We start from the raw sequence: 13,748 nt of genomic DNA, 5'->3' as shown, positions 1-13,748 counted from the left end.
ACTCTCTCTGAATTCTAGATGCTTAATCTGTATTAGTTTTCCTCTCAGTGGAGTAATCTCCTCCGCCATGTGACCACTTCCTTCCCCATCCCGATCCCACTTCTTTGGCTAATTCATTAAGCTTTTGCAGCGCCAGCCACCGCTGATTCTCGAGGGTCTCGAGGCGGACATCTACTACGAGTTCTACGTGGTCTCTGTGAATGCGTACGGGAAAAGTGAGGCTTCGCCGCGCCTCATCACCCGCACCCTGCCAGCGGAACCGGTCCAGCCAATGGCCTCCAGATACAACATGACAACCTGCTGCCAGGCCTCCGGATTGCTGCCCCAATGTGCTCCTCTCTGCTCCTACAACATCCGCCTGTCCGATATCGAGCGGTTGGGTCCAGCCTGTCGAGCCCAAATGCGTGAGTAACAGCTGGAGATGAGAGACGCTCCATGAGGAGAGAGGGAGAAAGATTTTTAGGGGCTTCCCCTGTTGGATACACAGTCGACCATGGGAAAACACTAATTAGCGGCTGGATAGAGACAGCAGCAGCAGCCATTGTCCTATGGACTTTTGTTAATTTAATGAGCCCATTTTGCATTTTTCGTTCCGTTTGGGCAATGCAATTTCGAATATTAAGTGAGGCCTTCGCGCGCCAGCTCATTCAAGCATAATGAATTTTTGTACTTATGCAAATCAATTTTTAGTTAATTAGTAGCAGCAAACAATCCCAATGAAAACAGGCAGCCCGCTCCAGCCCCGTTGGGTATGTTTGATGTTGGCTAAATGCATGGGAATTTACCAAAATGGTTTCATCACCAAAAAGCCTGTCCGTCTGTCCGTTTGGCATGAGGGCCTCCAGTGTGTTTCCAGTGTTTGTCCCTGGCTTATGTAATTTGGAAGGCAGAAACCAGGAGCCACTAGCCACTGTGTAACGTTGTTTGGCAAAGCGTTAGTCAGAATAAACAAAGGGCTTCTCAAAATGATACCAAAGTGTACGTAAAGTTTCCGAATATACATAGATATTAAATGGCAAATGGTTATTATGCAGTAATTATAACATCAGCTTGATCAACTTACTTTATTAAAAGGAAGAACTTAATGTTGATTACTCTTAGACTATAATTATTTTACTTTGGGTATTATTAACTGAATTGGTTTTATATTACATTCTTTATTGATGGTTTTTAAAGTACTACAAATTAATTTCATTCTTCTTTAGACCTTTTCCTATATTGATATTTAAAATTCTTTAACAAATAAAACCCATAATGTTAGCTTTCAATCAAAAAAACATTCTTAAGCAAAAATTCCAAGAAAACCAGACAAACATAAGGCTTTAAATAGAAATGAAATATTGATTTTAATGAAATCAAAGCGCATCGCAAATTTCTGATTTCATGGAAATTTTACATTAACTTGATTTTTTTTTATATGTTCCAACGCAAAACACTTAGCAACCAAAGAAATCAGCCAAGTCATGCTCTTAAAAAAAAAATACATGAATTCAATGCCAACACGATGACTTCACATCAATTTTGGCCCTAATTTAACCGTCACCTAGTCAATGATAGGAAATCTTTTGGTTAATTTCCTGTAAATTGCTACCATGTTGTCGACTCACTCCGTATCCTTTAAATTATCATCTCAACTGGAGTGGCATCGGGCCAAAATTGATGAGTTCATGTCACAAATTGCTCCATAACAGAGCACAATGAGCCGTACCATATCTAGGGATGCAAACAGGGGGTTTTTGGGGGCAGAGAGAGGGAGCGTGAGTTTATGCAAATTTTAGCCACAATATTAACCATTCCCATCCCTGACCATCTCTCCCGTTCTAATCCGCAGCAATCCTGGCCAGATGTGCTGCCGGGGGACGTGATCATAGTCCGTGCTGCAGTCGCCGCGGCGTCATTAACGCCTGCATGCCCCTCTGCCGTGGCGTAATGCCCCTCGCCCTGACCACCAAATCGGCAACGGGAGCATCATCGGGAGCAACATCTGCGGCAACGCCATCCTCATCATTGTCCTCATCGTCATCGTCGTCATCGTCGTCGAGCAATGTGCCCGATTGTTTATCATATGCCGGCAACATTCTGCAGTGCTTCGAAGAAGGTGAGTGAGTAGTTACCATGGCAGCCCCACTTCTGGTTTCCGTTCCCATCCCATTGTGTCCTCTTCCGTTCCTGCCTCCCTCCGTTGTCTCACTCCGTCAGCGCTGTGCTGCGGTTTTGAGACTGAACCAAGTTGTGACTGCCAGTGAATGAAAATCAGCTCATTTCAATTTTTGACGAAGATAAATCCCATTCAATTCGCTCTTAATTAGGCGAGTTGCATTAGCTTCACAGGGGGAAATAGCATAGGAAAACAGAAAGAGTAGCCATTAATCTTTGAGGTAGTTCTGTTTAAGAATTTAATTTTACTAGAGAAAATCTCCATAATTATTAATATTAATATTATTTAAAATACTATCTAAAACACTTAATTAAATACTTAATTAAATAGTTCCCAAAATACTTAAGAAACTACTCTTTAAAATAAAAAATGAATCCTACATAAAATAGTTCCAAACATTCTTAAGAAAATACTCTTCAAAATACTTTTTTCAAAATACATTCTTAAGAAACTACTCTTCAAAATACTTTGTTAAATCATTCTCTATAAAATATATATTAAAGTACTTATTTTTCATTAAAATAATTCTAATTAATAATAATAATAATTTTCTCAAATTTAAATGCCTTATTTTGAAATTAAAATTAAATAAAATCAATTACAGAAAGATCTTTTAATATTCCCCAATATTCACACTCTTTCTTATAATATTTCTCTATAAATTTCTGCATACATTTAATAGTTAATTAAACAGATTATTTAAAGCAGATTTCAATTAATTTTTCATCTTAAAAACCATTATTTTCCTCAATTTAAATTTAAATTGAATTAAAGTGTAAGAAAGCTTCTGCTTTTTGGTATTATCCTTCATCGTAAATCATTCACCATAAATCATGAAGCAGTCACTGTGTTGGAGGTCACAGTCACTGGAGGCCATCACCGAGGACACCGAGATAGTTGCATCACTGGTCACACCCTGTGGTGCATCCATCTGTGTGTGTCTTTGCCGTTGCCGTTGCCGTTGGCTTTGGTTTTGGCCAGGCTTGTGTTTGCAGCTAATTCTGTTTGTTTAATTGCGTGTCTGTGCACGTCGAGTATACGCACTGTTGCACGCCATTGTGCGCTAAATTATTTGGTCAATGCTTTGGGCCAACCAACCACACACACACAGACAGAGAGCCCGAGCAGACTAAAACCAATATTGGCCAATTAAAGTTGCATTATAAAACAAAACAAAGCGTTACTATATTACGTATATTTCCTCCATTGAAACAGGCACACAGAATATACCAGGACCACCGGAAGATGTGCATGCGACATTTGTGAACCAGAGCAGCATCAGCTTGGTCTGGACCCAACCGGATGCGGATGGTGCTGGCTCTGGTAACAGTAGTGCAGGTGCTGTTGCAACTGGAAATGCATCGCCAGGTGACATGATAACCGGCGATGAACTGGCAGCCGGTGCCGTGGATTCAACAAATGGGAATCCGGCCGTCGCTGGAAGGGATATGCCATCGTCGTCGTCGGTGGATGCCACAAGTGGAACGACAACTGGAACGGAGGATATTGAATTCATCGTGCAATATGGCAAAGTCAATAACATGACCATGTACGAGACAGTTGCCAAATTGGAAAATGTGAGTATATATCGGGGGACAATGCTAGTGAGTCTATCTGGGTAAAAAGTTTTCCACAGCGAAACTAAACTCGCCTTCTTTCCAATCCTCCCTTTTGATTCTCTCTCCACCTGTGAGTTGGTAGGGAAAAGTTTTCTTTTTTCTCTTACTGCTGGGCAGGCTCAGGACTCTGGACTCTGGACTCTGGACTCGGAACTCAAATTCAAACTCGAACTCAGATTCAGATTCAGATTCACACACACAATGGGGCACTTCATTTGCATTGGGGACTGCGGGCGGTCGCCTTATTACGATTTGCCTTTTGGGCCAAAATGCTGACATTATATATATTCGAGTGCCAATGGAATTGAAAAGAGCTTACAAATTGCCTTGTCTGAGTACGCCAGAGACCAGGGGCGACAGGGGATCCAGGAGCCAACGGCAGCAGTCAGGACAATAACCATTTCAACAACTTTCCGTCGGAGGGAAGAACTTAAATTGGTAGCACAGTTAATGAAGAAGTTCGGAGGACAGGAAATTGCTTTCATAACAACCAGTCATATTAGCAGATATTGTGGTCGTATAAGTAACCTATGAAACCAGGCCTAATTGTTCAACTTCCTTATCGCAGATCAGCATCTGTCATAGAGGAAGTTGTAGTTGAGAATTTGGAGAGGAAATATTTAGAAAGGAACTAGAAATGTGAGAAAATATCTGTTCTTCCTGAAAATTTATAAAAACTATTTCATATATATACAAAATCCAAAGTTTCAGAACCTTTCACACAACAACTTTATATATTTCTGTTTATAATTGAAAGAGTTGGTCATAAAAAAAAGCCAGTAGATTCCATAAAAGTTTACCCATAAAAAGTAGTTTTCAAAACACTTTTTTCTCTCCAGTTTTCAACAATTTTTCTGTTATTTATTATTTTCCATGAATTCTTATATACACATTGGTGTAAAGTTTATTATTATAATCAACTTTTTCAACGTTAGTTTAAATTTCAAATAATTTCTGCCAAACAATTCATAAAAGCTTTTTGCCCAATGCATACAGGGCGTATGAGTAATGCTTGCAGTTAAGCCAATTATTCAATTATTTATTTAAATCCTTCGCCAACGGCTAAATCTCACTAAATGCATATATCGATGGCCATTGTTTATACAGCGAATGAAATCAATTGAAATTCCCGCCAACGCCGTCACATCGAATTTCAAGTGCATACGGTTTAAATATATATCTATGGTATATATATAAATATATATATTTTAGATATACTCAAACACCAGGCGAATATTTTGTTGGTTTGCCCAACTCTAATCCAATTCAGTGTTATAATCTTTGAACTCTGTCCAAAACATCGACCAGGTTTAGATATATAGCTTGTGTATATGTATATATATCTTTGTGTGTGTGTCGAGCTATGGCTAAAGTTTTTGACGCCTTTTCAGGGGAAAACGCGTCCGATGGGAGGGACAGGGGGACTTATAGCCGCCATATGCATTGGCAACGGCCAAAACGTGACTATAAACTGCTAAAAATTGCAGGCGGTCCAAAAAGAAACGAAAGAGAGAAAAAAATTGGCTAAAAAAAAGACGTATAAAGAGTAACCAAAACCAAACAACGGGCCAAAAGTTGGCTCAGGCTTTGCCATTGGCATTGTTGTAATTTGCTGTTGTTGTTTGTTGTTGTTGTTGTTGTTATAGTTGTTATTATTGTTGTTGAAATTTTGGTTGTTGTTGTTGTAGTTATTGGCTGTTGTTGTCACACATCAACGCGCTTTGCTGGCAGCTGGGCCTGTTTGCATTTGTTGCTGCTCTTACCAATGTTGCTCGGCCGCCGTTAGCTGGTGTTGCAGCATCAGCCATGGCCATCATCAGAGTTATTGGCCTCGAAAAACTTGCAAATGCTAAAAAATACAGCAATAGACAACAAAAACAACGTCGAGCAAAGCCTGACCCAAGTTTTGTCGCGTGTTGATGCGCACAGAAATGTATTTAAAGTGGGGTTGGTGTTGCTGCTGGCATTGCAGTTGCTGCTGTTGCTGCTGCTGCTGCTGCTGCTGCTGCTGCTGCTGCTGCTGTTGCTGCTACTATTGCTTTTGCTTTTGCTGGCGGACATTGCAACCTGTCGTCGATGACCTGCCAATGATGCTCCGCCAGCAGCAAAATCCATGGAAGCTGGGCACGTGAGGTGTAGGTTGAAGCATAGATATAAGATATTCAAGGGTTTTACTATAAAGTTATTCCAACATTAATTTGTTTCCAATTTGAATAAATATTAGTAGTAAAGTCATGAAAAAGTATAGTAAAGGAGCTCAAAGTTAAACCTTAAAATCTTCTTTAAATCGTATAAATTCTACCTCAATCTTAACTTTGTCTACTTGCTTTGCTCTTAAAGATTCATCGCCCTTTGATTTGATTAAAAATTGATGATTGATGATAGGCTGAGAGTATCTGTTTTCTATTGAAAATAGAAAAAGGAAGCAACCATTCGTGACAGAAACTTTAGTCACGTGAGCAACTCTGTGGCCGAGAGGCAATCGATATGGAAGATACTGTGTGGTGTCAGCTTTGCTACCATGGCATTTTTTTCTTCTTATATTCTGAGCTGTTTTTTTGTTGATTGTGTTGTGGAATTCATTCGCCCTGTTGGCTTTTTTTGTTTTACCAATTTTTGTTGCTTTGGTCAGCAGCGTACGCAGCTGTTGCGGTCCATGCTGTTGCAGTTGCTGCTGTTGCTGCTGTCGCTGCTGCTGCTGTTGTTGCAGTTGCTGCTGCTAGCTGATGCTGTTGGCTTAACTTGGGGCTGGCTTCGGCTTGGCTTAAATGCTTTTCAGTTGGCGGTTTTTTGCGGTCCTCACGGTGTCAAATGGTTTAAACGCGCCTCGCGACCCCCCCTTTGAATGGGTTATTGTATCGCAGATATATACGTATATATATATCTATAAGTTCGCTGCTATCGCTGCCTGCCTGCAATGCGTTGACTCAGTGTGACACTTTTATGGACAAACTTAATTGCTTTTGGACGTGTCAGAAATACAGAAGGGGTGGCAATATCACTCGCCCAAGACTAATGGCCCAATGGCTGGTCATGGTGGCTACAGAAAAGTTTCTACTTAAACTAGAAAATCGGTTTATATTAAAGGTAATTGCGCCAGAGAGGCAAAAGGGAAACCCCTTTCTGATTGAATCAGTGCCAATAATTTGGCAATTTCTATTCGTCGCCATTGCACGGCCGGCATTGTGTCACCAGGAGCAGGAGCAGGAGCAGCAGCATCGACAACAAACGGCCTCGCAAAAACATTATTCGACTCTACAGGATATTACATGCCATCAGGGTGAGCAGCAGGGGGAATGAAAAGCGGATGGGGGTAGCAAAAGCGGAAATAAAAGGTTTCCCCGCCACTGTCGTCCTGATTTCCAAATGATGTCTCTCTGTATATATATATGTTATATATGTTGACTCTGGCCGAAAACGAACGTAACTTTTGCGATGATTTTTAGTGCCGCCGCGTTAGTTCGAGTTGACTTTTATTCTTTATCCCTATTTGTATTTGTGTTTGGCAAACACACGGCCATAAAAAACTTTTTAATATAGCTGGACGACACTGAAAAATACAGGAAAAAAATGGGAGAAAATGGCACGGGACCAGTGACCAACAGCAGAAATGCCAGAAATTAGACACATTAAATATTCTGATACAGTTGTGATGGAGCCAAAGGGGTTTCGGTTTGGGCCTGGGTTACGGCGATTATGTGCTTTGTCACTGCAAACGTAGAGTCCTGGCCAAGACAACTGGCAAATGAGCAACCAGGGACCTAGTTTTATGGCCGGAGTGTGACCCTCGTTAAGGGGGAACAGCTCCAGATACAGGATGATGAACACCGAAAACTAAAATGGTTGAATTTACTTCCATAGTTTTGAATTTATAAAATTTTCCAAATATATTTTGTTAAAGATGATAGACATTTAGAAAACAATGTTTGCATTCTGCATATAAATGAAAGCAGATTATCCTTGATTAAAAATCTACAAGAGATTATCAGGATTGCTGAACTTCAAAGGTTTAAAAAATTGTACAACAAATGTTACACTATGTTTGGTAGCTACAAAATATAATTTCATAATTTCAGACACATATTAAAATGCTTTAAAAACCCAGATGATTTCTGAATCAACCTGGAATATAAGTTTTCGACAAATCCTAATTAAGTCAAAGACTATATATTTTTTTTAAGGTTTTTTTTAGAACTTGTTCTTTAGCTTTATATTTCAGTGCATAAGCTAAGTAGCCAAGGACATGGCGCTATGCATTTTGATCAGCAATTCGCTCAAGTAGTTGCTGGGGACTCACCTCTATTTCAGTGGGGGTGGTGATGGTGATGGTGGTGCCACCCCATTAATTATTCAGTTAGGAACCGCTCGTCATGCCAATTGTGGCACATTTAAGTTGCGGTTAATGTAATTACGAAAAGGGGACCGAAAAAGCAAAGCCAATGTGACACACGAAACGCCCAACTAAGAGTCCTTTGGCTGCCATTAGTATTGAATGCCTTTTTTAATACCCTTTCAAGGGTATAAAGCCTTTAGTCAGAAGCTTGTAAATATGTGAAGAAGTCATTTCCAACCCTATAAAGCATATATATTCTTGATCATATATATTCTTGATCTTGTCCTAACAAAAAATAATTTTTTTAAATTTTTGTCAAAATTAAAAAAAAAGGATAAAACTTTTCATTAAAACTTTAAAAAATTTGCAAAAATTTCAATTTTGTAAAATTTTAAATTGAGTAAACAGATTTGTTAACGTAATAAAAACTAAGACAAGAACGCTTTCCGAATTGAAATTAGTACTTTTTGGCATAGTTATGATATTTTAAAATTTTGATTTTTCCAAAATAAGGTCATTTAAAAATATCAATTCAAAGATTGAAATATTTTAAGCTTAAGCTATAATTAAATTGCAAACTTCAAGGGTATATCAACTTCGTCTCCCCCAATTCAGTTTCCGTTCTTGTTTTTTATTCTTTTTGGGACAAAGTCCCTCTCCCTGTCGAGAGCATAATAAATCGTTTTTCCCTCTTTGCCTTGACAATCTATTCGGGCTTTGAATTTAATGCGTTTTAGATAAGTTTCTAATGGAAGGAAATTAGTATTGAGCCGGGCAATTTATTCTCTCGACAGGGACTCTGGTCACTAAATTATAGTTAGTTTTATCGGACCAAAGCACAGTACCTGTGTCAAATGAAAGAAGATGCCTCTATCTACGAATTAACCCCATGCTCAGTCTCTGTTTTGGACTTGGGATCGCTGTCGAGGTTAAAATGGGTCCAGTGCTTGTCATCATCATATTTGACACAAGTTGTCACGACCACTGCCAAGTTAGCTTCTCTTCCCCCCCTGAAAATTGAGATTTACGACTTACCCGGGCTAGAAAAATCATAGAAAAAAGAAGAGAAGAGAGACATACCTCTAACCATAAGCGAGATGGGGCTCCCCATACATATATAGAGATGTTGGCCAAACTGGCTCCACCGACAGATGTCCAACATCGCTCTGACATTGACTTACATACTCAAAAGTGACTCGTTGCGCCGGAAAATGCGGGGCTACCAACGGGCGAGGGGAGGCGTGGCACTCAAATCAAATATTTTCAGCGCTCTAAGTAGCTGAAATAACAAACGCTGATGATGCCAAAAGCTGATGCTGCTAATGCCACTGAGAAAAACAAGGCAACACGTTAAAACCAGAACTGTGTGGGGCTTTAAAAAAGCAAACAAAGCGCTCGGCCATAAAGCGAAATAAATTACTTAACGCGCCGCATTTTTTTCGCACTGGCCACGCAGCCAAAAATGCAATTAAAGGCCAAAAACCGCACCGAGACTGCGACATCTGCAGGAGATTAAAAAACGACACAGAGAGCGGGGCCAAAATAACACAGCAGCAACATTGGCATCAGCAGCAGCAACACCAGCGCAGCAGCAACATCAGCAGCAGCAGCAAAGCGATTCAGTGTGTAAATGATTGAGTTGGGTTTTGAGATTGTAGGGTGTGTAGAAGAGAAGGCATTGCGAAATTACTAAGAATTTGGCAAAAATATAACAGCCTGAAGAAAATGTATATATTTTCATAAATTCATGTTAAAAAAGAGTTCACAGTAATGGCTAAAAGTTTACTTCATATTTTTATACCCTTGCAGGGTATTATAATTTCAGTCAGAAGTTTGCAACGCAGTGAAGGAGGCACCTCCGACTATATAAAGTATATATATTCTTGATCAGGATCAACAGCCGAGTCGATCTAGCCATGTCCGTCTGTCCGTCTGTCCGTCTGTCCGTCTGTCCTTCTGTCCGTCTGTCCGTCTGTCCGTCTGTCCGTTTCTACGCAAACTAGTCTCTCAGTTTTGAAGCTATCTGAATGAAACTTTGTAGTTAGCCTTCTATATACTCTCACTCGTATATATGTCGGAACGGGCCGGATCGGACGACTATATCATATAGCTGCCATAGGAATGATCGTAAAATTTTTACAAAAAAATTTTTAACTTTTTCAGTTTTCAATAGAATTGGATCAAATTTAAGATATAGCCATTTTACTATACTCTACAATTTTGTGTAAAATTTTATGAAAATCGGACCAATATATCATATAGCTCCCATAGGAACGATCGAGAAATTAATACAATTAAATTTATAACTTTTTTAGTTTTCAGCTGATTTTCATCAAATTTAAGGTATAGCTATTTTATATTATTCTTAAATTTTTTGTCAAATTTTATGAAAATCGAACGACTATATCTTATAGGTGCCATACAAACGATCGTTTGATGTAGAGGAAAAATGCAAATCTGTGAATGTAAAACTGCAAATATAATATGTATAGGTGAATGAAATGAAAGCAGGTATTACTTCATTGTTTTTTAACACAAATATATATAATTTATATTGTATGGATTCCTATTCATAGAAGTTCTATCTGCAAGGGTATATAAACTTCGGCGTGCCGAAGTTAGCTTTCTTTCTTGTTTAGAATCAAAATATACAAAAATTTTGCTGTAATATTATTAAATTTTTTTAATCAAAAATTCACATAGTAAATACAGCATGTTTTAAGTGAATGATACATAATGATTTAATATGAAAATTTATCTCAAATTTATCCCTAAAAATGTCGGAATTTGTTAAGGAATTTGTGAAACTAAAAAGAATTCTTATTCAATCGTTTCTTAATTTTCAAACTAAAGCTATATGCTAAAGAATATGCTTCTAAATTATTTCAAATTTAGAAGTATGATAAATAGCAAGTGCTTTTTTTAATTTTAGGTCAAAACAGATGCATTCTTTCCTAATTCAAAATACTTTTAAGGCAGGCAGAAGCTAATATATATATTAAATATAACTCTTCATAAGGCTAAAACCTCATCTGAAAATATATTATAAATAATCAATATTACTGTAAATATGGCTAAAATTTATCAGGAGCATCCTTGCAAATTTGATTGTATAAAATGATCAAGTAATATTTAAAATCAAAATCCCTCAAAAATGAATTTTCGCGTAGCGCATTCATCTGCCCCCGAAGCTGTAATGCCAACACAGATTACGCTAACGATTTTTAATGTGGATTTGCACCAAGCGGGGCTGTGGATTTTGGATTTCAGAGTGTGAAGGAGAGAGAATTGTGGTGTTTTGTTGAGGGGGCCACCATTCCCTTGTACCATCGTCCTTTTCCCTTCGTCCTTGGTCAGTGGGAAAAGTCCATGCATAGACTAGCAGAGTGTCCGAGATATAGCTGTCAATTTCGAGGATGGCTTTTGAAACAAAATAACGTCATCGTGGGATGGGGACATCATGGAACTAGGAACTGGACCAGACCCAGACAGACCCGCAGATGAGCTCCCGATGAGTTGAGTGACTGCGACAATGGTATCCTACGAATGACTCTGATGATGCAGCCAGTTGCCTTGATTGGGGCATAGTGGGATATATATACAGGGGAATGCCGGGGCATACAGGGTGCGGTGTCATTTGGCGAGCTAAATACCACAAATTGCGCTGCATGGCAGCAATTACAAAAAGTACTAATCATGGCGACATGTCTTTCAGCGAAATCAAGCCAAGCCACAGGTCAATAGCAGACTTCAGCAGAACACACAGACTGGTCTCTGGGAATGTTGTCAAAAAACTTTTGTATTACATTTAAAGGGTATTTCGAAATCAAGAATATTGAGTTTAAGGGGTTAAAAATAAATAAAATGGAATATTAGTATACAAAATATATTAAAAATAGGTATTTTGAATACTTAAATATCGAAAATAACAAGAATAGAAATTAACTTTGGCAAAGTTTAATTATATGAGGGAATCAAGTTGGAAATCAAAGCAAAAAAAAAAAGATTAATTTCAATTAGGTCACTGAACCCATTTTTATTTGATTATGATCAAGACTATATATAGTTTAATATGTTGAAAATGACTCTCTAAGACTGCAAGCTTCTTGCTGAAGTTAAAACATTCTGCAAGCTTATAATATAGGCATTTATATGAATCATTTATACTGATTCCTTATATGATAAGTACCTACATAGTAGTTTGTCCAACAGGGTATTCTCAAAGTCTACCCTCAATTGCTATTCATTTGTTTTGAATTCACTCTTTTCATAGCAATTTTCGCACATTTTTTTCTCGTTCTCGTTAACGTCTCGCTTTGCCATTCGGCATTTGGCATTCGTCATTCGTCATTCGCCATTTGGATGCAATTATACACTTAGGAATTGACCACCAATGAGACGAGTATCGATTTGACGAATTTGGACGCGAATGCCTTGTACCGCATTACGGTTGTGACGCGGGGCAAATTTGGCACATCGCTGCCGGCATCGATGCTGCTGCTAAACACCACGGACCAGCATCGGACCACCGAAGGTGAGTTGGCCAACTAACTCTGTACTCCAAAATGAGTTGATTTAATTGTTGTGCGGTCTCTTTGTGTGTTCGTGTGTGTGTTTGCAGGAGAGGGTGTGACCTGGGGTGCCCCATCGCCACCACACTCGCTGACAGTGGTGGCACACAGTGCCACCTGGATGCAGCTCACTTGGCAGCCGCCCGAGTATGCCCATCCCCATGAGAGGATTACCTACAGGTGAGTTTTCCTTTTTGTTTTTTACCAAATATTTATTAATTCATAAAGGCATTAAATTGATAATACAAAACGAAAGGAAATCAGCTTCGGAAAGACGCGACTTAAAATTTGCCATTAAAATCTTGAATAGAATTGGAAATCGATAATTTTTTGAATTAATATTTATAGATATACTTAGACGACAGTTCAAAATCTCATAACTAAGCCAAAAAATCATTAATTTGAATTCGAAACGCTGTTCAATGTTAGTGCTTGTAAGGTTTATTAATCTGCATACTTTATTTAAAATTTGAAAAACTTCAATAATTTGTAATGTTTTGGAAATTTTAACGATGTAACCCCTTATAAAACGTTCAATTTTCGAAAAAAGTCCGAAAATGTATTTTTCATCCGGACATGGCTAGATTGATTCAGTTTTTGATGCTGATCAAGAATATATATGGTTTATAGGGTCGGAAATGACTTCTTCACAGTATTACAAGCTTCTGATTTAAACTGTACCCACCAAAAAGGTATAAAAACAGACCATTTTTTGTGAAAAATCAAAGTTTTCCGGACATCATAATTCAGCCAAAATTGCATTAATTTTGAATCGGAAAGCTTTTCTGTGCTAGTTTTTATTGCACTAACAAATATGCATACTGCGTTTGTTGATGCTATTGTCAGTTTTTCAATAAAATTATAAGATCCTGCAAAAAGGTATAAAAACAGACAATTTTGTCCAAAAATCATAGTTTTAAAAACTCATAACTAAGCCAAAAAACCATTAATTTTAATTCGGAGAGCAGATATATGCTAGTTTTTACTTGATTAACAAATCTGCATACCGGGTTTTCAAATTTAAAAAATTCAATTTATTGTCAAATTTTGACAATTTTAATGATGTA

General features: G+C 38.2%; 1 protein-coding gene across 2 annotated transcripts in view; it reads left to right on the top strand.

The window, feature by feature from the left end:
• The window catches only part of LOC110176137 (uncharacterized), an 82,627-nt gene extending 69,212 nt beyond the window's left edge, over window positions 1-13,415 (top strand). For both annotated transcript variants that reach the window (XM_020942373.2, XM_086838505.1), the window contains 5 exons: window positions 131-404; window positions 1,832-2,098; window positions 3,374-3,735; window positions 12,491-12,644; window positions 12,732-13,415. In XM_020942373.2, coding sequence (XP_020798032.2) covers window positions 131-404; window positions 1,832-2,098; window positions 3,374-3,735; window positions 12,491-12,644; window positions 12,732-12,865 — 1,191 coding nt within the window. In that variant the 3' untranslated portion in view covers window positions 12,866-13,415. The remainder of the gene's footprint in view (window positions 1-130; window positions 405-1,831; window positions 2,099-3,373; window positions 3,736-12,490; window positions 12,645-12,731) is intronic.
• The last annotated feature ends 333 nt before the right edge of the window (window positions 13,416-13,748 follow it).

Source organism: Drosophila serrata, unplaced genomic scaffold (assembly GCF_035046125.1).
Source record: "Drosophila serrata isolate PLE 108 unplaced genomic scaffold, ASM3504612v1 contig_71, whole genome shotgun sequence".
Lineage (NCBI taxonomy): Eukaryota > Metazoa > Arthropoda > Insecta > Diptera > Drosophilidae > Drosophila > Drosophila serrata.
This window is presented reverse-complemented; position numbering and strand designations above follow the sequence as displayed.